Source organism: Theropithecus gelada, chromosome 12 (genome assembly GCF_003255815.1).
Source record: "Theropithecus gelada isolate Dixy chromosome 12, Tgel_1.0, whole genome shotgun sequence".
NCBI classification, from domain to species: domain Eukaryota; kingdom Metazoa; phylum Chordata; class Mammalia; order Primates; family Cercopithecidae; genus Theropithecus; species Theropithecus gelada.
Genome location: NC_037680.1, coordinates 440286 through 467052, shown reverse-complemented (window position 1 = coordinate 467052; position 26767 = coordinate 440286). Strand labels below are relative to the sequence as shown.

The 26767-nt window shown below is 55.5% G+C and overlaps 2 protein-coding genes across 3 annotated transcripts in view; one reads left to right on the top strand and one right to left on the bottom strand.

The window, feature by feature from the left end:
- FAM168B (family with sequence similarity 168 member B) overlaps positions 1–11279 on the top strand; it is a 40009-nt gene extending 28730 nt beyond the window's left edge. The window contains exons 4-7 of the mRNA XM_025404450.1: positions 3432–3574; positions 3679–3856; positions 6095–6219; positions 6658–11279. Coding sequence (XP_025260235.1) covers positions 3432–3574; positions 3679–3856; positions 6095–6207 — 434 coding nt within the window. The 3' untranslated portion in view covers positions 6208–6219; positions 6658–11279. The remainder of the gene's footprint in view (positions 1–3431; positions 3575–3678; positions 3857–6094; positions 6220–6657) is intronic.
- Positions 11280–11888: 609 nt separating this feature from the next.
- ARHGEF4 (Rho guanine nucleotide exchange factor 4) overlaps positions 11889–26767 on the bottom strand; it is a 212888-nt gene continuing 198009 nt past the window's right edge. For both annotated transcript variants that reach the window (XM_025404661.1, XM_025404660.1), the window contains 9 exons: positions 19987–20166; positions 18869–19045; positions 18604–18783; positions 17589–17821; positions 17107–17236; positions 15502–15633; positions 14543–14786; positions 13639–13716; positions 11889–13087 (listed from right to left, as the gene is read on the bottom strand). In XM_025404661.1, coding sequence (XP_025260446.1) covers positions 12936–13087; positions 13639–13716; positions 14543–14786; positions 15502–15633; positions 17107–17236; positions 17589–17821; positions 18604–18783; positions 18869–19045; positions 19987–20166 — 1506 coding nt within the window. In that variant the 3' untranslated portion in view covers positions 11889–12935. The remainder of the gene's footprint in view (positions 13088–13638; positions 13717–14542; positions 14787–15501; positions 15634–17106; positions 17237–17588; positions 17822–18603; positions 18784–18868; positions 19046–19986; positions 20167–26767) is intronic.

Sequence of the window (26767 nt, the reverse complement as noted above, 5' to 3'; positions counted from 1 at the left end):
TTTTTTTTTTTTTTTTTTTTTTTTTTTGAGACAGAGTCTCGCTTAGTCGCCCAGGCTGGAGTGCAGTGGCGCGATCTCGGCTCACTGCAAGCTCCGCCTCCCGGGTTCACGCCATTCTCCTGCCTCAGCCTCCCGAGTAGCTGGGACTACAGGCGCCCGCCGCTTCGCCCGGCTAATTTTTTGCATTTTTAGTAGAGACGGGGTTTCACCATGTTAGCCAGGATGGTCTCGATCTCCTGACCTCGTGATCCGCCCGCCTCGGCCTCCCAAAGTGCTGGGATTACAGGCGTGAGCCACCGCGCCCGGCCTAGCCTTCTTAAAGACGAGGAGATGAGCAGCCAGAGAAGGGAACTCTGTAACTGCTCTTGTCTTGAAACTTTGCTTTTCCAAATCCTAATGGAAAATCTGTGTATTCTGCTTTCCTTTGGCTAAGCACCAGTATTAAAAGTTGTTGTATTCAAATTTTGGCAGTGTTTCTATTTACGGTTAACATAGCAGTGAGTGAATTTCAAAATATAGGAAGCCCTGGAGGAATCTTTTCTTTCCTCAGATGGAGACTAGCTGAGGTTGGGAGTTGCCTGATTTGGGTCGAAGGGTCAGGACTCTGGATGCAGACAGATGTGGGTGTGAGCACCCACTTGCTGTGCAGGACGGGACCACCTATTGTTTGGCCTGCCGCAGGTCTCAGCCGCAGCACCTCCCACTGTGAGACCTAGAAGGGCCTGCAGGGGAGTCTGAGAAGGCTAAGGCTGAGGCCTTCATGTTACTTAATTGATACAGTGTGCAGTATTTAGGTGGAAAAGCCCAGACTTCACCACTGTGCAATATATCCATGTCACAGAATTTCTCTAGCACCTGAAACAAAAACCCCAGACTGGTGAATTTCCTAGGGGGGCAGTCATTCTCTTTCCCTTTCAAATTAAAACGAAATATACAGACCAGGTACATATATATACAGGCTCACACCTGAAATCCCAGTACTTCGGGAGGCTGAGGCAGGAGGATCATTTGAGACCAGGAGTTTGAGAGTATCCTGGCCAACATGGCAAAATCCCGTCTCTACTAAAAATGACAAAAATTAGCTGGGTGTGGTGGCACATGCCTGCAGTTCCAGCTACTCGGGTGGCTGGGGCATGAGAATTGCTTGAACCCAGGAGGCAGAGGCTGCAGTGAGCTGAGATTGCACCACTACACTCCAGCCTAGGGAATACAGCAAGACTCCATCTCAAAAAAAAAAAACCAAAAAAACAACACACGTACATATTGCTAAACACAGCCCAATTGTGTAAAATGTTTTAAAAATTAACTTTTAATATTATTATTATTATTGTTTTGAGACAGGGTCTTTCTTTGTCGCCCAGGCAGAATGCAGTGGCGTAATTACAGCTCACTGCAGCCTTGACCTCCGGCTCAGGTGATCCAAAATTCTTTATACTCAGCTCATTTCTTAAAACTTGAGTATAATTTATGCACAAAACACCCACATATTAAGTGCTCGACTGGGTGGGTTTTGACAGTTGTACATGCCCATGGAACCACCACTCCAAATAAAACATGGAACACTTTGATCATCCGAGAAGGCTTCCTTCGCCCTCTCCCCTCTCTGATTTCCGTCACTGTAGGTAAGTTTCTTTGTTGTTAGGGAATAAATGGGATTGTTGCTATTGTGCCGCTCTGTTTCTGGCTTCTTTGGAAAGCTCGGCATGGTGTGAGATTCATCCATGTTTTTTCCTTTTGATTGCTGAGTAATGTTGATAGAAATATATCATGATTTATCCTTTCTCCAGTTGATGAAGATTTGGGTTATTTCCCATTTTTGGCTATTAGGAATAAGACTGAACACTTTTTATAAGTCTGTCGTGGACCTGTGTTTTCATTTTTCTGGGGGAAATATTTGGGAGTGGATTGCTGGATGTTGGGGGACGTGTGCCTGGCTTGCGAAGGTGCTGTCTGACACGGGCAGCGTGTGAGTGCTCCACCCCTCCTGCTCTCACCCATAGGAATGTGAGATGCCATAAGCACTTGTATGGACGTTTGATTTACATAGTACAAGTTAATCCTTTTCAGTGTACAGTTTGGTGTGTTTGGACAGTTGTACACAGCTGTGTGGCCGCCACCGTCAGTGTACAGTTTGGTGTGTTTGGACAGTCGTACACAGCTGTGTGACCGACACCACATTTGGGTAAATGCACTCTTTTGGAAAGGTTCTCGCTTGCCCCTCTGGCTCCTGCACTGTGGGTTTTGATGACTGTGGATTAGGTTGGTCTTTCCTAGAGCTTCTGTCAGTACATGCATCCAGCATGTGTCCCTGTATCTGGCTTCTTTGACATGGTGTGGCTTTGCGATTCATCCATGTGCTTGTATGGATCAGCAGTTTGTCCCTTTGCTTGCTCAGTCGGATTTGTATGGATGCACCACCGTGTGTTTACCCATCTGTCTTCTGGTGGGCGTTTGGGCCGTTGCCAGCTTTTGATCATTGTGAATATAGCTGCTGTGAACATAGCTGTCCAGAGACCCTCTCCCTCCCCTGAGACCAAGCCCCTCTTCTCTGTTGGGATCAGGAAGGGACACCTAACTGCTTATTCAGCAAACTGAATCACTTTACTAGATCGGGCCTCTTTATCTGCTTCTGGAGGTGGGTTGGTGGCCAGCAGTTTGCAGGGCTTTGGGGAAGGGCTGTCTTGGTGCCAGCTGCTCCTCGCTGTTGGCTAAGAGTGCCTTCCTCTCGAGTCTGCTCAGTCACCCTCCACTTCAGCTTGCCAGGCTTCAGCATGCTGTCTTCTCTTCCATTCTTGGTGAGTTTTATGTCTTTTTTCTCTTAATCTGCTTTATCGTCATTTTCATGTCATTTTATGTGGGGACAAAAGCAAGTATGTGTGTTCAGCCTTCTCTCTTGACCCAGAGGGCTTTTTACCATAGAGTGCTTAGCCCGTCCTGGTGTTGGGCAAGCATCTCCTGTTTTTGCCATAACAAACACCACTATGACGAGCAAGCTTACAGTGAAGTCTGTGTGTGCGTAGATCCATGTGCACTGCTTTCAGACAGACTTCTAGAAGTGGAATTGTGGGATTAAAAGGCATATATACTTTGGATGCCACATTTAGCACCAGGAAGGCCATTCCAATTTTAATTCCAGCAGGACAAGACGGTTTTTATTTCCTGTCCTGTGTGAGCATTCCATCTGTAGAACGTTCTCCTTTGGTATTTTTTCCTCCTCCCCAACACCCTGCCGCCACACACACGTGCATGCGCACACGCACACAAAGTGAGAAATGAAGTCAGAACTTAGTGGAGGAGAGCGGGGGCGGCAGTGGCAGCAGGCCTGGCGAGGTGCGTGGGGCTGACACGCCACTTGGCTCCTCCCTGCATGTGTCTCTCCCTGTGCCTGGACCGGCTTGGGTGAACTCAGGCCATTGCCTTGTTTGTTTCAGGTTACACTCCTGGCACACCTTACAAAGTGTCCTGTTCCCCCACCAGCGGGGCTGTGCCGCCGTACTCCTCCTCCCCGAACCCCTACCAGACTGCTGTGTACCCCGTGCGAAGTGCCTACCCGCAGCAGAGCCCGTACGCACAGGTATGCTTTGGGTAGACACTGTCGTGTGGGAAGGGTTGATACCAACTGAGCACTCATCCTTTGGCCCTGGGACCCTGTGTCAGTTGTCTCTCTTCTCCCTACAGCAAGGCACGTACTACACACAGCCGCTGTATGCAGCACCTCCTCATGTCATCCACCACACCACGGTGGTGCAGCCCAACGGCATGCCGGCAACAGTGTACCCTGCTCCCATCCCCCCTCCTAGAGGCAACGGGGTCACCATGGGCATGGTGGCTGGGACCACCATGGCCATGTCAGCAGGTAAGTCCTTGTTCCTGCGGTGTCTGCCTTGTGGTGTCCCCTAGAGGTGGGGCAGGGGAGAGCTCACAAATCCTCTGAGCCTTGGCTCAGGGTTTTCATAGCTATAGTTGTGTGGAAGGACAGAAAATTCTTTGGGGAAGAAACAGCACGTTATCTTTTATTTTGCCTCCCTGAGTGACCTCTTGTGGAGAGGCCTCTCTGAATCTGATGGGCTCACTTTGTTGGTGAACTGAGCCATTTGGCAGTGCAGGATGTGCCCCCCTCTCCTCCCACCCCCACGAGCATGTAAGACTTGAGTAGAAGGAGGACACTGTGTGTCCCGGGGTGGCTGGCCCTCTTCCTTTCCCTTGAGGGGAGCTTGTCTTTGAAGGTCAGTTGTCTTCATAGGGATGTTTTCATGCATCTAGAAGAGCTGGTCTTCTGTTGATAGAAGGAACAGCTGCCTGTAGAAATCCTTCGGCATTCATCTATTGTACTTTACTTCCCAAGGCCTCCTCTAAGAAAAATAAACCATGGAGAGATGAGGCTCCTGTCTCGGATGGGCACATCTCTGTGGAAGCTCTGGGGGCTTGATCTGATGTCTAGGGATTGGGTGACCACCCATATGGATTCACCTCCTGGTCTGTGGGTCAATATGGCCACCTTTAGGTCATGCCCACACAAAAGCGTACTGTTTCCTCCTTGTTTTTCTGGACTTGACTTCAGTGTAAGGAGATTATGCCAGAGAGAAGCATTCTGGGATATTATGTGTGCTTCAACCTAGACTCTGATTTGGTTTTCCCCATACTTATCTGTCAAGGAACAGGAAACTGGGCGTAGACAGAAACTGCTGGTTTGAGGCACAGGGAGGGAGGGCAGCGGGCACCGGGTTGGGTGTGGGCCAGGTGAGTGAAGGCCGCTGTGTTGGAGGTGCTGCTGGTCCATAAATGGACTCAGGTAGTTGCTGAGTTTCTGCAGTTGTAGGAAAAATAGATTTTTCTTAAAGAACTCAGAAGTTCATGTAGTTTAGAATCATCATTTCTTGTTTTATTTATTTATTTATTTATTTATAATATTTCTTTAAGACAGGGTCTCACCCTGTTGGCCAGGATGGAGTGCAATGGTGTGATCTCAGCTCGCTGCAACCTCCGCCTCCTGGGTTCAAATGATTCTCCCTCCTCACCCTTCCCAGTAGCTGGGACTACAGGCACCCGCCACCACGCCCCGCTAATTTTTTTTGTACTTTTTGGTAGAGATGGGATTTCACCATGTTGGCCAGGCTGGTCTCGAACTCCTGACCTCAGGTGATGCACCCGCCTCGGCCTCCCAGAGTGCTATGCTTACAGGCATGAGTCACTGTTCCCAGCCTCTTGTTTTTTATTTATTTGTTTTTACCATCTTAACTTTTTTTTGTTGTTGTTGAGACAGGGTCTTGCCCTGTTGCCCAGGCTTGAGTGCAGTGCACTGTAGTCTGGAACTCATGGGCTTAAGCCATCCTCCCAACTTAGCCTCCTGAGTAGCTGGGACTATAAGTGTGCTACCACACCTGGCTAATTTTACAACTTTTTTTTGTAGAGCTGGGAGCTCACTATGTTGCGCAGACGCATCTCAAACTCCTGAGCTTAAGCTGTTCTCCCGCCCCAGCCTCCCAGAGTACTGGGATTACAGATGTGAGCCCTGTGCCAAGCCCATCTTAACCGTTTTTAAGTACGGTTCAGTAGTGTTAAGTATATTCACATTGTTGTGAAACAGAGCTCCAGAACTTCTTTATCCTGCAAATCTGAAACTCCTGTACTCATTAAACGCTAACTCCCCATTCTCCTTTCTTTCTGTCTCTGAATTTGACTAGGTATTTCATCTAAGTGGAATCATAAAATATTTGTCTTATAGTGACTGGCTTCTTTCTTTTAGAATTATGTTCTTAAGGTTCACCTATATTGTAGTCAGAATCTCCTTCCTTGTTAAGGCTGAATTATACTCATTTGTTTATCATCTGACCTATAAAAATTATTGGGTGTGCTTTATGAAGGGGACACACAAAAGACTTTTACAAACATATTGTCTGTGGAAGCTTGCTGTGTGGAGACAATTTTTGGGTGTGGGAGATTATCTCATGAGAGTCTGACAGTATCTGGGTCAAGACTATCCCTCTTCCTGTATAGCCTCCTCCTTGCAAAGAGTCCCGGCTTGTGTGCGTGTTGGGCACTGTGGAGCTGTGCAGGAGGCCGGCCTCATGTCATGTGCTGCTCTTTCTTCCAGGTACCCTGCTGACTGCTCACTCCCCAACTCCTGTCGCCCCCCACCCAGTCACTGTGCCCACATACCGGGCCCCAGGAACACCCACTTACAGCTATGTGCCCCCTCAGTGGTGATCACCTGCAAATGTAAGTGACCAGTGAAGGCTGGGCCAGCCTTTGATGAAAGGGCATTTCCATGGGACAGTGGCAGATTTACCACATATTTAAGCACTGACGAGGAAAGTGTGCCTGACCCTGGATCCAGAGGCAATGCAGTGTTGAAGGTTTTTGTTTTTATTGAGACATTACAGAGTAGAAGAAAGAAGGAACCATTGATCACCTGCTGTTGACACTGTCCGTCTTGAGCCTTCCCTGGAATGTGCTGTGACCCCCCCACCTGCCTGCTGCAGGAGATAGGGCTCTAGTTGTAATTGGGGATCTCTAGGAAGGAAGTGAGAACCAGGTCCAGCAGTTTGGCCCATTGCTGCCCTTTCCGACCGTGGTGGGCCTCGTCCTACTTGAGAGTTTGGAGTAGCAGTGCTGGAAGAGCTCTGTGTGACTGAGTATCTGTCTTCCTTTCTGCAGGCTTGAGGACGGAGCTGTGCAGTCACATTATTGGGGATTCCACAGCTGGTGCTGCAGGCCTTGCGCCTCCAACCAGGACTTTCTTCTTAATGCTCTCGACACTTAGCTAAACACGACTATATCCCGGCCCAGCAGGCCCCAGCGCCGTTAGTCTCCAGCTGACTCTGTGGGTTGGTCTTAAAGCAAATTCTGTTTTGTGGACTGCCTGGCAATTTTTTAGCTAACTGTAATGATAAAAGGGAGTATTAATCTATTCTGAATCATATCTAGTTGAATGCATGTTTAAAAAAACAAACACAAAAAGCTTGCTCAATCTACCTGCAGTGACTGATGCAAAACCATCATATGCAAAATCCAAAGGAATGGAAACGTATTTTACAACTTGTATCACTAATGCACTGTTGTAATGTTCGCAAAGTCTTCAAGTTATAAGTGTTAAAGTGAATTTCTTCATAGAGCATCTGAAATATCTTAGATGATTCTTCAACCTTTTGGGGTTGATGTGGGTTGCCAGTTAGGGATGTGGACATTTTAGTTTTCAGCAACCTGTTTCTTTGGCACTGACTGAGGGAGTTGCGAGGTTTGCGAGACAGTGGGGAAACCACAGCTGCTTGGGCGCAGCCGGTTCATGGGCATCCCTTTGAGTGTAGGCTTGGTGGAGTCAGTGGGACAGGGACGTGCTTATAGCTCACCGTGAAAGATCATAGTAGCGTGGCCAGTACAATTTGGGGCAAGGGGGGTGGTTTTTGTGTCGGCAAAGCAGTTTCTCTGCTATCTAAATTTTCATTACAGTTCTCTTACAGAGAGACAATGTTTTTATATATCTTTATTGGAAAAGTCCTATGTAAAACTAAATTATTTTCCTGGGATGGAAGAAATGTGAAAGAGAAACAGCCATGCTTGCAGGAGGTATTGTCCTCTGCTTTATTTAGCTTAGAAAATCATTCCATTTTTTTTCCCCCTGGAGAAATGTTTGAATCAGTTGAAAACAGGTAGGCATTGCTGTTTTTCCCCTACAAAGAAGGACAAAGGTTTCAGCTGTATGTTATGAAGAAAGTGGTATATTTAAGAATGACTTAAAAGGGAACAAAACTTTATTTAAAATTCCTCCAATTTCTTGTAGAAAGGCAGGGCCGTGGATATGTCTGGAAATGTAGAAACCTGTAGCTGCTGCTGGGATCAGCCACCTGATGGTGGTGACTGGTCTGCTGAGGCGGGCTGGAGGGGACGCTTAGAGATGGGTGAGGGGGGGCCAGTGTCTGTTGTCTGTGAGCCGCTCCTGCCATCTCTTCTGCAGCTGAGGGCCCTTGGCACGAAGCAGGCACGGACAGCAGAGAGGGCCAGGCGGTGCTGGAGTGCGTCTGCTGGCAGGGTTTATTGTGGGAGAGGAATTGGAGTTTAGAATCTGAACCTTGTACATAAGAAATCAAGAGGCTTCCCCCACCCCGCCCCCAAAGTATGCCCACCCTGTATCCATGAGAGCGCGTGTCTGTCCTCGGGGAGGGTCGGAGTGGGGGTGGGGGATGGAAGGCCTGGGTCCCTTTCAGTGGCTTCTGGGGCAGGAGCGTGCATCGTCTTCCCAGTGAGGTTGTGTTTTGAGTGCTGTGGGCTCTGGTGGGGAGGGGGCTCTGCTCCTCCCATTTTGCTGGTAGCTGGGTCAGGGCACTGGCGCCCAGTGAGGATGCCCACTGGCGTTCTGCCCCAGTTGGTTGGTGGGGGGACACCTGACCACTGAGCCTTTGGTAACCTTATTTTTTATAGTAAGTACTCCTCATACTTTTCTTTTTCACATCTTATTTTATAAGAAATTTAGGAATATTTTTGCATGGATCATTGGAAACAACAGATTCTTGATTCCTGATGTCTATGAACATAGAATGTTTACTGAGAAGTACTTTCAAATGCTTCATGAGCGCTTACTCCGTCTTAGTGTCTGTGTGGGGGGCAGACGCTCGCCGCTAGTGTCTGTGGTGGGGGGCAGATGCTCACCGCAGGCACGCGGTTCGGGCCCCTTACTTCAAGTCTCTGTTGCTAATTCCATCTGTTTAGTGGACGGTTGGCGGGATTAGTAGGTTCTAAGGGTTCCAGGGGTTCAGCTGACCAAGTAGCAGAGAAGTCTTTTTTCCCCAATTGAGTGCTAATAGATTAGGATAAAATACTCACAATTTTAGTGTATGCTTTTAAAAAGCTCCACACAACAAAAATTGAAACATACACCCACAGCTCCTGTGAGGGCTGGAGTCTTGGGGTTCGGGAGGAGGGTAGAAGTTAACAGGCATCTCTTCAGGCTTGCTTGGGACTTGGCACACACAGGATGAGTGTTTTTACAAGCGCCGAATTAAATGGTGTTTTAAAGAGTGGGCGGCATCCCCCGCACACATACGCCATTTACATCAGCTTCATCAACACTTTTCTTCCTCCCTATAACTTAACCTTTTTTCCCTTTTGTGAAGTTCAGAGGCTTTATGAAATAAGTTTGCATTGCACATCTGTGCAGAAATCTTTCTGAAACTGTCAGGACATCAGCTGTCAAATACAAAAGGTAGATATCAGGTAAGAATCTGGACTTAGGGAATAGTCACAAAACTGTCATAGGTTGTAATTTTATCAACATTTGCTTCTAGTAAAATTAAAGTTAATTAAGAAATAGAACTTGGGTCAAAATTCTGTTACAAAGCTGCATAATTTGTCCCCAAACATATGGTGGAGCATTCTGAGAAATTTGCTTTTTGTGTGTTTGACATTCCTAATTTGGGAGTCCTTCAGCTGAGTTACTGTTCTTTTAGAAGTTGAGACAGGCAAGCAAAGGACTTAATTCATGTAAACATGGACATCATGATGGCTGTTTAAAAAATATTTGTTCTGCACCTTCTCCCCTGAGGCTTGGGAGTGTGTTCCATCGTCTGTTAGCTGCTGCAGTTTTTCTGCTCATGGAAGTCTTGTTTGGATCTGTGCTGGGGGCTGAGCATTTAGTGTGAGCCAGTGACCCATGAACTTGCCGCTCTGTGAGGGCCAGAGTCAGTGCCAGTCATGGGAATGGGCATGAAGGCACTTCCAGAACCGTTTGTCTCTCGTGAGCCATCTGTTAAGAACATTCTTCTTGGTGTGGTTTGTAGGCCTAGCTGTCACTATTCCGGGAAACTTGCTTGAGTGCTATGCAAATGTGTTCACAGGAGATAGGGGTGGTCCTGAGCCTTGGGCTGGGCGCCTGGTCAGTGAGTGTCCTGCCCTTCCCCAGCTGGGCTCCTTCTGGTGGCATCATCTGACTGTGATGAATGAGGTCTGGGAAATAATTTGCATGTATCTTGGGGACACGACAGTAACCAGAGGAAATACATTATTACAGCAACTTGCAGTGTACTAATACCTGTCAGTGTTGGCCCCCGTAAGGTATGTAAGGCATCTGTGAGTACCAGTGAGTGCTGGTGAAAGGCCAACAGGTACCAGTTATGTAAGTATTGGTGTCTGCTTTAAAAAAGGAGACCCAGACTTCACCTGTCCTTTTTAATATTTGAGAACAGTATTACTCGGAGCAGCTGGGCCCCCTTCACCTCACCCGACAGCTGACTGTTGGGTATGTCCATTGTCACCAGTTTGGCTGTTGCCCGTACAGGACAGGACCTGCAGTGGGCACGGCAGCAGGTGGCGGGGCTGTGGCTTGAGGTGGGCGGCAGCGTCTGGTTCTCCTCTCTGGTGCTTTCTGAGAGGGTCTCTAAAGCAGAGTGTGGTTGGCCTGGGGGAAGGCAGAGCACGCACGTATTTTTCCCCCCAGTACCTGTGCATTTGTGAGTCTTCCCTCTGGGCTTTCTGAAGGGCAGCAGACTCTTGAGTATACTGCAGAGGACATGCTGTATCAGTAGGTCCTGAGGGCGCCAGGGGCTCAACTGACCAAGTAACACAGAAGTGGGGGTGTGTGGCCTTTTTGGTTAGGAAACTGCACGTTTCGGGAAGTTTGTGTCTTTCTCCTACTGCCCAGTATTTGAAGAATAGAGAGCCTGTAGGGATGGCCTTAGTTTGGTCCACAGGACTAACGTGAAGTCACTTGGGAAGGGGAGACAGAGGAGGAGCGGCGTCTGTGTCGGGACCCCGGATCTGCAGAAGGGTGGTGTGCTCCCAGGACTGGCATGACAGGTGTCTCCTCACCACAGGCTGTGCCCATGAGTCCCTGTGCAGACCAGTGGGCAAGGCAGCTGAGCCAGATCTCGGGCCAGTCGTTTGTGTTCCTGGCAGGGTTGCTGTGCTGGCCACACGGAGAGGTCCCTAGAGAGCCTCATGGATTGTAACTAAAGAAGAAACGGTTCCTTTTTGTTTTTTTTTAAATGATTTTTAAATACCATTTTTTACACCGTTCTCTCGGTACTTTTTTTTAAGCTGAGTCAGCATTGTCTTCCAGTGTTAAAGGCATCCCTCACTTCTGCATTGAACTTACGTATCCATGCCAAGGAATGGAATTTCCATCCGGAGCCAGTTCAATTAGGTGTCAATTGATAACTATTTTAATTTTTTATGCAATCTGATAAGTAGATGAGCTCAGATTTAAAAATCTCAAAAGCACGTTTATTGTAACAAGAATTGTTATGTATTAATACTGCAGTTTTCAATAAAGATTGACTTGTGTTGCATATTGTGGTTTTCATGATTTCTCCATGTGGGTTTTGTCTAGAGGTGGCATGACCTGACTGGGAGGTGCTGGGGCTTCGCTCAAGTTGGGAGATTGCCAGGGGTTTTGAGAAGGCCACCATGGCGTCCAGCCCGTGACCTTGGCAGTGCTGAAGAGTGTGGTGGAGGCAGCAGGTTGCCGGGGACCATTTTCCCAAGTGGGACAGGGAGGGAAGCAGCGGCATGCTCCCCTCTGGCTTCTGTGGCCAGGGTCTTCCTGGGAAGACGTGTTCTTCCTCGGACGACCGACTACTCAGCCAGGAACTCACGTGGGCCAGCTCCAGTCAAACACAGGGAAGCAGTGGTTTCTGGGTCTTGAGTGCGAGGGAGGGCAGAGCTACCTGTATCCCCACCAGCATGGCCTGGCCCTGCCCTCCTTCCCCATTGCCGCCAGCCCCACCTTAGCCTGTCTCCACTAAAGCCCTGAGGGTGTGATCTGCGACAGGTGAGCCCCCACCCCACCTTTAGAGGCTGCTGGGCTCGTTCCTCCTTTGTAGGGAAAGGCTAGCAGTGATGGTTAGCAGCCACAGGAGAATGCACGCACACCCACAGCAAACGGGCTGGCAGCCAGGTTACTTTTCATAAATTTATTTACGAAATTAAATGTGGTTTCTGGCTTGGAGAAGGAGTAGTGCAAGAGTGACTGTCCATGCTGCTGAATCCTGTGGGCTCCGCGCCCGCTCACCAGGTACTGGCTCTGATCCTGGCGCCCCTTGGCAGGACGGGGCCCCGTCTCCACACACCCGCTGCCTGGGCTGTGGGTCAGTCCTGCGTGCTGAGCCACAGAATTCAGTCTCTTATGGCTTCTCACGCTCACGAGGGTAAGGCAATCTTCTGTGTCATTAACAAGAATCAATTCTTTTTCTCCATTGTTTGAAAAACAAGATGACAAAATCCAAACAAAACCAGGAATGAGGTGGTTCTGGAGCCACCGCACAGCAGCAGGCAGACTGGCCACACTCCCGACTGGGAGTCTGCAGCCGACTGCACCGTCTTGTCCTTTCCACTACACACACACAAGTGAAGAGGGTGTCCGGCAGCCAGCGCTGTCTAGAGGGGCTGGGAGGCGAAGGGCGGGCTCCAGGCCTGACATAAGGGTGTGGAATTCCTGGTTCCTGCCCTCCCAAGTGGCAAGCTGCCTGGCACCACTGGTTGGGCTGGGGACTTGGAAGGAGAACTAGAGGGCAGGGGGGGCACATGGCCTGGCATTGCAGGCCACAGAAGGCCAGAGAGTCCTGCCCAGAGGAAATGAGGGAGGTTTAGGTTTCCAGAGAAGAGGGTCCCAGGCAGGTAGCGCCTTCTCCCCAGCTGGGCCTGGGCTGAGCTGCGGTTTCCCCACAGTGAGGCCCTGCACAGGTCCAGAGGGTGGATGGGGCCCAAGCTGCAGGGGGTGTGGCGCGTGCGGGGTCTGCCCCCTTGCTGGTCTCTTCACGGCACCAGCAACAGGGAAAAAGACAACAGGAGTACAGACCTGGCACGTCCTGGTGGTACAAGCAACTCCCCAGCCCAGCCCTGCTCACTTCCAGGCAGAAGGCGGCCAGGCGGAGTGGGCCTTGGGGAAGAAAAACTGGGGGCCGCTGGCAGGAAGGCCCAGCAGGTGCCGTCAGGCAGGGACCACTTCACTTGCGGAAGGGTGCCAGCCGGCTGATGCTGTGCCAGAAGGTAGATGGCTTCCGCCTGGGCTCCGCCAGCACCAGGACCTGCTGCTGGGGCCGGCTGCTGGGCAGGGCTGGGTGCTTCTGGCGCGTCAGGTAGCAGGGCCGGCCAACAGCTGAACAGGGAGAGACAGCAGAGAGTCATGGGGCAGAGTGCCACCCCAGCTGTTGGGGGCAGCACGGGATCTGTCCCAGGGCTCTGCTTCCGAGCAGTTTTGCCACACGGCAGGAGCTGACCACATCCAAGAGCCCAGGCTGCCAGGGGCCTCTGGCCTGGGCCTGGCCTCCTGCAGCAGCCTGAAGAGGGATGGCCTGTGCAAAGGCATGTCATGTTTCAGGGGCATGGCTCTCTAGAAATGGGGAGATCAGCTCCATCCCTACCCTGACCCTGATGCCTGTCAGGAAGGAGCCCTGGGGAAACAAGCGTCGTCACCGATGGCCCTGATCTGGGGGAGCCAAGGTGTTGAGAGTAAGAATGTCAACCACATACTGACCCAAGCTTCCCCAGTGGCCCCTTATTACCAACCTTTGGGAACAAACAGCTTCAAAGGGCAGGGGGTCCCCCTCAGGCCTGGTGGCTAGCTGACTTGGCTTTGCGGGTCAGAGAAGGGAATGTGAGCAGGGCAAGGGCTGGGCAGCTGAGGAGGTGGGGCTGCTGTTCGCCTACCTTTGGGCTTCCCTGTGACCTGCTGCTTGCTGGCATTCAGCATGGCCTGCTTCCTCTGCAGTTCAGTGATGGAGAAGCCTGAGGAAGGGGCACAGGTGAGGGCGCTGCCCTAGTCCTCCTTGCACTGCACTTCCCGGCCCCAGGTGCAGTTCTCTGGTGCCTGGGGTCTCATCATGTCCTGGGGACTGAGTACTGGCCACAGCAGGGACTGTTCCCCGTTCTGCACAGTCAGCCTGCCTTGGCCAACCAGGGCAGAGGGCATGCTCTGGTGCCCTGTCCTGGGGCCCCTGGTAGAAAACGAAGATCCCCGAGTCTTTCCTCTACCTGCCCATCTCTCACCTTCACTCCGTGTCTAGTGTCTTTTTCCACTGCAGTGGAGGCTCCTTCCCAGACCAAGAGCTGACCTGATCACTGCGGCGGGTAACGTGGGGGCCCGTGGACAGGAGGGAAGTTATAGTGGGGAGACGTCTAGCACGCAGGGGCAGGGGAGGCTTCTGAGGCCAGTACCCACAGCCCACTCCGAGGCTCTCCCAGGCTTTTGCTGGCTGGAAAGGGGTCCCCCAGGTCCCAGCAACCCAGGGCACTGAGCAGAGGACCCCGTTCTATGGAGTGTGTGCGCATGTGAGCGTGTGTAGTGAAGCAGCTCCCCAAAAGTCAGTAGACCCATGCCTTGGGGCCGAACTCGGAGGAACTGTATCATGGGATACGGTCAGGTAACCCTGCCATTTGAGGTGATGAAGGCAAAGCCTTATGCTGATGACTGGGACCTAGAGGTGCCTGGAGCCCCGCTACAGCTTGCAGCCTGAGAGGGCTGAGCGGCGCCGTCCTGACCCCCAGGCAGCCGGGCAGGCCGGAGTGCCTGGTGGGCCCCGGGGGCGGGGCAAGGCCCAGCCGGGTCTCGCACCTGTCTCCTGGTCCAGCTGCACCTGCTCCCTCTCCCTGGCAAAGGCCTTGAGCCAGCGCTGCTTCTGCTCGGGCTTCCTGGTGCACAGCAGGTGGCTGTCCCCTGTGGCGCCACAGTGCAGCCGGAAGGCGTTCTTGATGCTCACATGGAGGTCTCTGTCCTTCCCGTCCTCCAGGTCCACCACCTCCAGGCCATCCATGTCCAGCCGGCCCTTGTAGTACAACACGTCGCGGCGCAGCAGGTCCTGCCAGATGCTGGCCTCAGCCCTGGCTGCTGAACCGCTCCCCTGACCATTTCATGGCCGCTCCCACCTCCTCTCCCCAGCCACAGGAGGGGCTGCTGGCGACGCCTCCACCTCCCCAGCAGATAGTGAGATCCTGAGGGCAGAGCAGGCCTGCTGCAGCCCACAGCCATGCTGAGCCACGAGTGGAGAGGCCTTGCTCCTTGAATGCGCAGGTGCTGACCACCCCGGGGTTGGCCCTGTCTTTGAAGTGCGGAGACTAAGACAGTGGCTCACACCACACGCAGGAAAGAGCACCCATGGACAAGGAGGGCTTCATGGACACGAGGCCACTGGGCCATGTTTTGAAAGAGAAGCAGAAGCCAGCAGCGTAGAGGAAACTGGGAGGTGGCTCGAGCAGGGGACTCTGGGGTTGGAGAGAGGGGATGTGGAGGTTTGCAGGGAGAGACGAGGTAGCTTCAGGAGCAAGCAGCGGCCAGGTCAGGAAAGACCATGCTCTCAACAGCACTCGGCCTGGTCAGACTGTGAAAGCTGCCTGCTGCTCCTGGGCCACCAGGCTCACCTGTAGAGAGCCACCCCATCCCAGCCCCAAGGGTCTGGCCAGGCTCCCCGTGTATGGTCTGGCTGGCACCTGTCTTCTGGCCAGCTGCTCTCAGCCCTCAGCTCCCCTCCCTCCACTTGCTCAACTTGGGGCAGCAGGGCAGAGCAGCTCTGGTACCTTCTTACAGTAGATGAGCTGGTGGTCAAAGAGAAAGAACATTCTCTGCTGGCTCTTGGCTTGAGGCTGCGTAACTCGAGTCAGCTCCCCTGAGTAGATGAGTTCTGAGCTCCTGACCAAGAGATCTTCTCCCTGGGAAGATCCCAAGGAGAACCATGAGCCTAGCATACCCAACCGTGGGCTCCACTTCCTGCCCGCATCATGGGTGGGGCACCTCCCCCTGGTCTTGCCTGCAGCACCCACCTGGCCAGGCCACGGTGGGAGGGGAAGAGGTGGCACGTCTGGCCTGTGAGTTGGCTGTCCTGGCAAAATAGGAGCCCCCTGTCACCAGCGGCCTCTGGCTCTTGGGCACTGGAAGTGTGGCTAATCCATGTTAGATGTGGTGTCAGTGTAAGATACACATTGATTTTGAAGACTTCGTATGAAATACTGTAAAATCTTTCATTAATGATATTTTAATTGATTACAAGTTGAAATGCGATTTTGGAGATAAATGAAACCTTATTAAAATTAAATTCACTTGTTTCTTTTTTTCCCCTTTTAAAGATGGCTACTCTGTAGTATACGATTCCATAGGTGGCTCACATGCTGGTTTGACTGGACGGTGCTGCCCTAGAGAAGAATGAGGTGTCTGCGGTTCACCTCTCAGGCCAGCCTTTGAGATCTCTAAGGAGGCCCCCTTCCCAGCTAAATGCATTGAGTACCCGAAGGTCCATCATCCACCCTTGGGCTTCATACTTTTAGACTAAGCCCTGCCCTGGTCTCATTCCTCCTTGAAAATGGAAGCCCCGGCTGGGAGTGGTTGGCGGTGGCCTGTTTGGGATGAGTGACTCTGGAGGGCCCTGAGCCAGGGCTGGGCCTCACAACTGACTGCCCCTATTGCTCAGCCCCACCCCAGGGCTTCTGATTCACTGTGTCCAGGGTGGGGCCATGGAATCTGTATTTTCATAATGTTCTGTGGCTGATACTGATTGATTTCCAGGCCATTTCTCTCCCTGATAGCTGGTGCCTGGTGGTGGCAGCACCCATGTGGGTAGGAAGCCCTCGGGAACAGATCAGGAGGTGGCAGATTGGCAGATGCAAGTGGGGGTGGGTGGAGGGGGACAGGAACATCGTCATTAGTTCTAAGGCAAGATTGGCAGATGCAAGGGGAAACGTGCAAGTCAGACAAACAGAACCAGGAGGCTCTGATGGGTGGCGATGCATTTTTGGTCACGCTGTGTTGGGCCTGCAGCCTTCTGTTAGGAGTCCCAGAAGTGAACTAAAGCAGGGATCTGGCCTGTCCCCTGAAGGCAGAGGGACAGAACACTTCTGAAGGTTGAACACAACCTTCCTCTGTTGAGGGCTTCTCCTGGGCTGGCTGGCTGCTCATGGGAGGAGTTTCACATAGAAAAGAGGCCACCAGGTGCCAGAGACTGCTAGGGGAGGCAGCACTGAAGGTCCAGAGCCCACGCTGGGATGGGCTTTCCCCCCATGGGCACATGTTGCTAGCTCCCAGGAGCGCAGCTCCCTGCTTCAGCTCTCTTGTAGATTTTTCAGGGGCAAGCATGACTTTAAAGCAAGGGGCCAAGACCTCCTGGAATTTTCTGCACCCCCGGGCCTCACCTCCCAGTCCTCTATGGAGCTCTGCCACTGAGCAATCTTGTCGATGTTCTCAAGTCTCCGCTTCCGCTCGTTGATGAGCTGGGCCACGTTCTTCATGGCATGCAAGGCAGCTTCAACGTCCTTGAAGTCCCTGGGGCAGAACAGAGATGGAAGGGCTGCTGCAGGCTGGAGGCAGAGAAAGGGTGAGGACCCCTGCAGCCCCCGTGTGTGGAGCTGCTTTCCTCTGGGGCTGTGCCCTCTGACCACATCCTACTGTCAGATGCACAGCCCCTCTCTTCTCCATAAATGGCAGGCACAGAGCAGAGCTTAATATCCTATTGGCATCCTCTTCCCTCATTGCAAGGAGCTCATCAGAACAGGGCTAATTTTCTGTGTGTTGCCCCAGAGCCTGCAGCAGTGCACAGCACACTGCTAATGCTCAAACTGGCTGACTGGAGGCATGCAGAGGCGTGGGCTGCCTCCCTGCCTCAGCGCCCTCCTACCTGTGCTGGGGGTGCGTGTATTTGAGCAGCTCGGCCAGCTGCAGAGGGTACTTGCAGATCTTCTGCACCGGAGTCAGCAGGAAGCCATCCAGGGAGATGTCAATCATTTTTTGCAGCAGCCGGCAGGCCTCGAAGAAGTACACGTACTTGCTGAGCTTGGTGAGCCGGGAGAGCTCCACGCAGGCGTTGGGGTGGTTATTGCAGTACTCCGAGTAGATCTGGAAGTCGGCTTGCTGAGGAGCACAGCTGGACGTTAGCAGAGCTCTCTGCTGCTCCCCCAGGCAATCCAGCCGCGTGTCTGGGAAGGGCAAGAGCCTCTACATTTCCTTCAGGAGCTGGGCTGGGGCCTAGAGGGAACCAGTGTACCCTCTAGGTACACCTCTAGGCTCGGTGTACCTATGTCCCTGGGGCGTAAGTTACATGGAGTCACACCCAGGGGTGGGAATGGCGAGAATATGAGCAAGTGTCCCGGCTGCACGTTAGCCTTCTGGGTGAAATCCATGATACTAAGGACGGGATAACAATGCCAAAAGCGGCGGTGGTAGGGGGGTGGGATGGGACAGGCATCCTCTGCTCACCCTCACTCGACTGCCCAAGAGGGCCCAAACAAGGCCCTTCTCTACCAGGTGAGGCTAGGTGTCCACTTAGAGCGGCCCAGTGAACCTTGGTAAAGGCCAGCCGGCATCTGCCGCCTAAGCAAGCTGTAAATTCTGTGTGAGGAACCCCAGAGCTCACTCTGAACAGCCCCTCGGCGCTCAGCAGGCCTCTGCCCTCCTGTCGGCCAAAGCAAGTCCTTCCTGGGGGACGCCCCAGCTGTCTGCTCCCAGCAGGAGCGTTCCCTGACTTGGTTTCCCCACCCAGAAGCAGTCCTGAAGGGTGCAGGCGGCCAGGCAGATAGAGGGCTGGAGCTGGGGCCCAGGTGTTGTGATGCGTTTTGGGACCTGCCGCCCGCGGCAGCCTCTGTGAGCGCAGCGCCCAGGGAGGGGCCGGGGTCGTGCTGGTGACGGGCGCTCACATGCTCCAGGAAGCAGGCGCCCAGCTCGCTCAGGTGCGGGCGTTCGCGGTTGAACCTCTGCTCCAGGGCCTTCACGAAGGCCTTCTGGCAGCGGTAGATGTCCTCGATGTTCCCGAAGATGGTGCGCAGCTGCTCCTCGCTGAACATGTCTGCGCGCTTGCGGCACTGCCGGACGTAGCCCTGCGGGCGCACGCAGTCAGGCCTCCCCAGACCGGCCCCGGCCTCCCCCGACCGGCCCCTGCCCCACCCGCCGGCCGGGCCTCACCTCGCAGATGTCGCGCAGGTGCTTGATGTAGTCCCGCTCGGTGCTGAGAATCTCGTTGATGACGTTGGTCCGCATCTGGTCCTTGCTGCTCTGCGCCTCCGCCCCGCCGTCCTCCGCCCCGCCGTCCCTGGCCCGAGGGGCCTCGTCGTCCGCGGGCTCGTCCTGGTTCACCCGCAGCTGCAGGCCACGCGCGACCGGTCAGTGCCCCGCATCCCTCGGAGCAGCGCCCCGCGCCCTGCGCCGCAGGGGCGAGAACCGGGTCTTGGAGGCCCCGCAGGGTGCACGGGGCGCGGGGCTGGCCGGCCAACTGCCCCCACCAAGCCACCCACTCAAGTCCTGGACCAGAGATGGTGGCTCCGACGCCCGCAGCCGCTGTCAGTGTGATCCGAACACCGCTTTGGCCTCTTTCCTAGACCCTGCTTGTGCCCGGCACAGAGGCTGGAGCGCTCGCTGCAGTTCCTGAACCAGTCCCCGTGGGCACAGGCAGGGGGATGGGTGGCGCGCCCCTGGCTGTCTAACCTGTAACCTGGGTAAAGGCTTGGGGTGCCGAGTGGACAGTTTCCCAGGGGGTCTGGGGGAGGAGGAGCATCTGAACACCAGGGCCTGAGACCTCCCCGCCGGAAGGCCCTCAGCTTGGATGCCCTCAGCCAGGCCTTTTGGAGACTGCACCTGGATTCCTTCCTTGAAGACCGGAGACCCCCTTAGATGGAATCCGGGTCCCCTCTCTGCTATCTCCAGGGCTAATAACTTTACCGTGCCTCAACTTCCCACTCCCGGGGCTCTGTGTGAGGTGAGCAGTCCTCTATCAGGGCTCGTCAGGGCTTGGGAAATGTCTAGCACCTGGAGTTGTGGGGGTATCGCAGAGGGGTGCCTAGTGTCTGCACACACTCATTTCTGAACTGCTCTCCTTTCGGGTCGCCCAGGGCTCACCAGAAGGGGGGGAGGGAGCAGGAGTAGTGGCTCTTGAGGAAGAGGAAGGCTGTGGCACTGCCCCCCGACACCCACCACCCAGCGCTCTGCACCTTGGATGCCAGAGCTGTTTTGGGCTTGGATTTCTCTGCAGAACCAGGTAGCTTTTCATGGGCCCAACTTGGGAGAAGCTCAGGCTGGAACCATACCCGAACGAAGCTGGCTGGAAACCAGCCCTCGCAGTCAGCGACCCGGCCCCACCACCACTCTCTGTTGGTGGCATCCATCACTTCGATGACATCCCCAGCTTTGAAACCCAGTTCCTGGTCGTCCATGGTGACATGGTCCCAGAGTGCTTCAGCGCAGACCACACTGCCATCGCTGATGAGCTGCCGAGAGAGCCACGGGCAGGCGGGTCAGTGGGGGTGGCTGCCTGGGCCTCCCTGCTCTCTGTCTCCACTCCCTCAGCAGCCCTAGGAAGAGGGGATTCTGACTCCTTTACAGAGGAGCAGACAAGGCTGCCTCTGACAGGAGCAGGGCTTTCCTGGGGCAGGGGCTGTGTTCTGGGCATGTCTAGATTATCAAGGCTCAGTGATGGAGCCAGAAGTGAACTGACCACAGAATCTGAGTCTGTCGCTAGGACTGTCAACTGCTCCCTGTTAGTATTCCCAACCCAGCACTCCTGGGGGCTGCAAGGCTGCAGGAGGGAGGGGCTGAGGGCTGCAAGAAGGAGGGGCTGGGTGATGCAAGGCTGCAGGAGGGAGGGGCTGGGCTGCAAGGCTGCAGGAGGGAGGGGCTGAGGGTTGCAAGGCTGCAGGAGGGAGGGCCTAGGGGCTGCAAGGCTGCAGGAGGGAGGGGCTGGGCTGCAAGGCTGCAGGAAGGAGGGGCTGGGGGCTGCAAGGCTGCAGGAGGGAGGGGCTGGGGGCTGCAAGGCTGCAGGAGGGAGGGGCTGGGCTGCAAGGCTGCAGGAGGGAGGGGCTGGGCTGCAAGGCTGCAGGAGGGAGAGCCTAGGGGCTGCAAGGCTGCAGGAGGGATGGCCTGGGGGCTGCAAGGCTGCAGGAGGGAGGGGCTGGGCTGCAAGGCTGCAGGAGGGAGGGCCTGGGGGGTGCAAGGCTGCAGGAGGGAGGGCCTGGGGGCTGCAAGGCTGCAGGAGGGAGGGGCTGGGCTGCAAGGCTGCAGGAAGGAGGGGCTGGGGGCTGCAAGGCTGCAGGAGGGAGGGGCTGGGGGCTGCAAGGCTGCAGGAGGGAGGGGCTGGGCTGCAAGGCTGCAGGAGAGAGGGGCTGGGCTGCAAGGCTGCAGGAGAGAGGGGCTGGGCTGCAAGGCTGCAGGAGAGAGGGGCTGGGCTGCAAGGCTGCAGGAGGGAGGGCCTGGGCTGCAAGGCTGCAGGAGAGAGGGGCTGGGCTGCAAGGCTGCAGGAGGGAGGGCCTGGGGGCTGCAAGGCTGCAGGAGGGAGGGCCTGGGGGCTGCAAGGCTGCAGGAGGGAGGGCCTGGGGGCTGCAAGGCTGCAGGAGGGAGGGCCTGGGCTGCAAGGCTGCAGGAGAGAGGGGCTGGGCTGCAAGGCTGCAGGAGGGAGGGCCTGGGGGCTGCAAGGCTGCAGGAGGGAGGGCCTGGGGGCTGCAAGGCTGCAGGAGGGAGGGGCTGGGCTGCAAGGCTGCAGGAGGGAGGGGCTTGGGGTTGGTACCCTCCTGTGGGCTTCTTGCGGATGAGCACTGCCTGTGAGGTCAGCCACCAACCACAATGCCCCTTCATCCAGGTAGACAGTGCCCTGCCATTGGAGTGACTGGAGCTTGTTTGCTGTTTTTCAACACTTGCAGAACCAACCACATGGCACCCCTGCTCCCACCCCAAGCCCCAGAGATGCCAACACCAGCTGACCAATGCCCCTTCTTAGAGCTCTAGGTCCCAAGCCCTGGGATCCTAAGTTTGAGTTATTCCAACCTCTTTCCTTTATTTCCCAGGTTCCAGGAGAAGTAGGAACGTTTTGCAGCTGCTACCTGTGACAGGCACTTCGGGACTGCTCTTGTGCAGTGCTGCCCAGTCAACCACGTTATACCTAGCTGACCATCCTTCACACGCTTCTCTCTGCTCAAATAACCAGCATAGTGCCTTGCTCCAGAGTGGTGTGGACTGAGACATGGGAGCCGCGCTCCCCTGCCCCTCCCAGGCAGCCCTCGCACGCCATGAGGCTGACCCCTGCTTTCTCCTAACATGGGATCTGTTTCTGCTCCCTGAATGATGAGCACTTCTAGGGCCTTAGGGCAGGAAAGGAGTGGGCTGGGGCCTCACAGGAGGTGAGGTCCACGCCCCTCCCTGCTGGAACCAGGTGTTGGCACTGGCTGTCATAGCTGTGGGCCTGGCTAGGTGGTCGAGGATGGGAATGTCACAAATAGGCCCTCCTCTGAGCTGCCCCTATCCCAGGAGCCCTCCCTTCACTTCACCGGGTGCTCCTAAGCACTGTGTGAATCCTCACCTCAACATGGAAACCAAGAGTGGGGCCAGTCCTGTGTTCCAGCTAAGAGGCCTGTGCCTGAGTGGGCAGGGTGAGGGCTGGGGCTGGCCACTGGAGCACTGAAGCTCCACAGCCTGCTTGGGATGGTGCTTTCCTCCAGGGCTCCTGAGCAAGCAAGTTCAGGGAAGGACAAACCTCCTCTTTCCTGGGGGCAAAACCTGCTCCAATCCTGATGGAAGCCCTCCTCAGAGTGATCCATGGGCCTGTGAGCACAGGAACCCTCACAGTGTGGCAGCCACCGGAGGGCTGCAGACCTCCAGAGGCCCCCGCGGGGTCCCAGGCACAGAGCCCCGGGTTATTCCTGGGGGCAGCAGGCCTCCACAGGGGGCCACTGCTCTCATTCCCAGCCACAAAGACCTTCTGCAGGTGGCCTCCAGATCATGAGCTGCCGCTGCCACTCAGATGCGATGAGACAGGAGGGCTCAGGTGACCATATGGTAGGACCCTGCCTGCCACGGTGGGGAGCTGGCTCACCCCGCTGAGGCCCTGAAGGATGAGGCCCCAGGGAAAGAAGGAAGCAGACATGGTGGCCTGGGGATGCCAGTGAGAACATGAGCTGTAGGTGACATGGCCCTGACCTGGGGTCTGTGACACAGGCTGTGAGGAAGTGACCCGACACACTCAACACAGCTCATTTTCCCATCGCTTCACTTCTCAGGAGGTTCCTGCCTGATATTAACCAGGTGAGGTGTCACCCTCTGTCCCTAGGTTCCCTTAAATGAGCCCTGAGCAAAAGCCTGGTGCCTCCATTCCCCTTTATGCTGCCCATCCCTGCAGGTGGAACTGGATCCTGCATAGATGGCCTCCCACATAGCTGCCAGGGAAGGTCACCAGGCATCGGGCAGGAGAAGGGCTTCACAGAGAGACCAGCTTCCAGGCACCATTAGGGACAAGCCCCACACCTGTCCTGCCTAGTCACCTGGAAGACCTTGGGCAGGAGAGGAGGAGGTGTTAATTGCCCTTGTTGCACCCTGGCAGAGGGAGCGTGCCCTGAGCAAGCTCTCCCATCACCTGTGCCTCCCACCAATGTAAGGATCTCAGCCCCGGGTGGCAGAGCTTCTGCATAGCCTCATACTCGGGAGGTTCTCTAATTTAGAGTTAGGAGGAATGTAAACTGTTTGTGTTGTCGCCAAGACAAAATGTGGCTCTGTGAGGTCAGAGACAGTTTTGTAGGACATCGGAGTCATGCTCCACCTCCGATGCGCTGGGCTGGGCGCGTTTCTGGGCAGAGGCCCTTTTTGGTGCTGGTAGGCACAGCTGCACCTGAGCCAAGACACGAGCCAGGCAGGCCCAAGGGGCAAGGAGTCCAGGCTGCCTCTCTGCCTGCAGGAAGCAGAGACTGACTCTGAGACACAGCAGGGCTGTGAAACTGGCTGTTCTATTGCGGGGGAAGGTCCCAATAGAGGCGCACATTTGAGACTAAAACAGCCCAGGGCAGGGAGCGGGATGCCCTCCTGTGCCTCTGAGGTTCTGACGGCCTCCAGAAGGGCAATGCTGCCAGGCTCTGCCTCCAGCTGCTCCCTGTGACCGCCACTGCCCTCCCCACCCTGCCCACCTACCAGACGCGCAGGGTGGGGGCGGCTGTGAACACCCGTAGGCTGTGCAGCAGGGGTGGGGGCTTCAGAGGGCCCACGTGCAAGGGGGGCAGCAGGGGCTCTGCCCGTGGGGAGACTGACACCACGTATTTTAAGGCCTAAAACAGGAAAAACAACTGCAGGTAACATGCGCAGCGTCTTCCACACACCTGAATCAACCCACAAAGATGCAAGCGCGGGTCGCTCACCCAGCGGTCACATGCACTCCGTTTCCAGACAAGCAGCCGGCGAGCCCCAGCTGAACCCGCATCCTCGGTTACACGCAGAGACGCGCCATTTTGGCCTCCCCCTCCCCCGCGGAACCCCCACCCCCGACAAGGCACAGAGGACAGAAGGACCCTGTGACACACGTGCCACCACGCCCCTCGGGCACCCGCTCGGCGACACCCCCGGACCAGGCCCTGGTAGTGAGCACGTGGGGTGGAAGGGAGGCCTCCCCTCTGCGACCAGTGCGGAGGCCGCGGGTGGCAACGGCTGGAGGACCATCTCCCGCCACTCACCCCGGCGCGGTCCCCCGCGGCGCCCTGCGCGGCCGCTCAGCGAAAGGCCAGCAGGAAGATCAGCACGACGTTGATGAGGACCAGGAGCGCCAGCACCGCGGAGACCACCACGCGCTGGGCGCCGGGGGGCAGGTTGCAGCGCAGCAGGGCGCGCAGGGCGTTCCCGGGCGCCGCGGGGCCGCGCCGGGGCTGTGGGGCCCTCGCCATGGCGCCCGGCCTCCCGCTCCGTGCGGCCCCGAGATCCCGCCGCGCAGGGCCGAGCCGGTGGCCCGCAAAGCCCGGGGAGAGGCGGGGCGCCTGCGCTCGCGGGCCTGGGGCTCCTCCCGAGAAGCCGGCGCCGTGCGCGCGGCGCCTCCCAGGCCCCGAGCCCTGGCAACCCTGGCAACCAAGCCGGCTGTGCGGGCGGGGGCGGCGGCAGCGGGCTCGAGAGGCTCGGAGGGGCCGCGGCGGCTCCGGCTTGCGCTGCGCTCCGCCCTTGGCACCTCCTTGGAAAGGGTCAGGAATCTCCACGCCGGCACAGCAGTCCTGGCCCTGGGCTGGCCAGTGGCACAGATGGCCACGGGGGCGCTCGGGATGCCCCGGGACCTCCCCGTTTCAGAGATACAGAGGCCAAAACGCCTGGCACCGGCGCCTTGGGGCGGGATGGGCCAGGGACTCTGATTCCTTACAAGGGTTGGCCGCAGCCCCCTACTTCACAGATGAGTAAACGCGGCTCTGAAAGGTCAGGGATTCTGCTCAGTCGTAAAATCGCGCAGGAATGCAGGGATGGTGGAGGCAGGATTTAAACCCCGGTGGAAGCGATCCACGCCGAGGGGCCCCTCTTCACTGACCGCGGCGTCCGAGCAGCACTGTGTTCCTTTGGAAAAGCCAGGCGTCCAGGGCTTCCTCTGCCTCCACTCAACACGGCCTGCAACCTTAACCCTGTAGGTTTCAAAGCTCTTGTGCAAGAGCTCTCGTTCTATCCCTTAGAATGACAGCTCAGGTACAGTCAGTGTGTTCTTCTGAGAGATAAGAAGACTGCAGGGGAAAAGGCCAAACACTCCGCTCAGTGCTTTGAATCCTGGAGCCAGAAGAGTCCCTGAAGGGCAGGGAGGGGCGCACAGTGGGAACGTGTGCAGAGACTGGGTGTTCCCATGGGAGTGACTTTGTATGCTCTGATCTCTGTGTGTGGCCAGCTCTTGGCAACCCCTTGCAAGGATAGGTGAGTGTACCCTGAATGTCAGCATCCTGTTGAAGACTATCAAGCAGACTGGATGCCACATGTGTGTGCATGTGTGTACACAAGGGGTACCTGTGTGCGCATGTGCGTAGGTACCTCTGTGTAAGGGGATACATCTGTGTGTGTGTGAGGGTTTTCCATGCATGTGCATACGTACACATGTGGGTGCCCACGTGTGTGCAGAGGAGTGTCAGGGATGTGTCCAGAGAGGCTGTGCGCCTCTCTGAAAGTTCAGCCTGAGCCCATCTGTCTGTTGTACTGCTCCTGCCCAGTTCTTTAGAAAACGCTGGTCTCGGCCGGGCGCGGTGGCTCAAGCCTGTAATCCCAGCACTTTGGGAGGCCGAGACGGGCAGATCACAAGGTCAGGAGATCAAGACCATCCTGGCTAACCCGGTGAGACCCCGTCTCTACTAAAAAAAATACAAAAAATTAGCCGGGCGACGTGGCGGGCGCCTGTAGTCCCAGCTACTCGGGAGGCTGAGGCAGGAGAATGGCGTGAACCCGGGAGGCGGAGCTTGCAGTGAGCTGAGATCGGGCCACTGCACTCCAGCCTGGGCGACAGAGCCAGACTCCGTCTCAAAAAAAAAAAAAAAAAGAAAACGCTGGTCTCAAGGTTTGCTCCCCCAAGCTCGCAGGAGAATTGGGGGGATCAGAAGACATCTAAGTCTCGCTGGTACCCCGAATCCCAGCACTCCTCTGGCAAGATGGTGATGTGTCCTCTCATGGGGTGTGGCTCAGAACTCCTGACGTGTGGAGGCTTCACTGTGCACCTGTGGCCTCTGAACCGCTGGTCACCCAGGGGGTACATGTCCTCTGGGCCCTGGGCACAGTGAGTCGGTGAGCTGGACGGCCAGCACAGGTACTGAGTGCTGGAGGGTCTACGGCAGCCTGCTCGCCACTGGGCCAGGCCTGGGCAGGCACGGTTTGGTTCTTCAGCCCTGGCTGGGTGCTGGGCACATCCTCTGCCCCATGCACAGCAGGGCAGCCTGGGGAGGACTGAAGGTGGCTGAAGCAGCCCTGACTGAGGACTGAGTGGGGTCCTTCTCCCTGCCCAGGGGCCCCCAGCCTCTATATCCCAGAGAGCTGGGTTTATGGCAGGATCGGCAGTGGTTAACAGCTTTCCTATGTGAGTTTCATGACCAAAAACCTAACAGAAAAGCTTGAAGG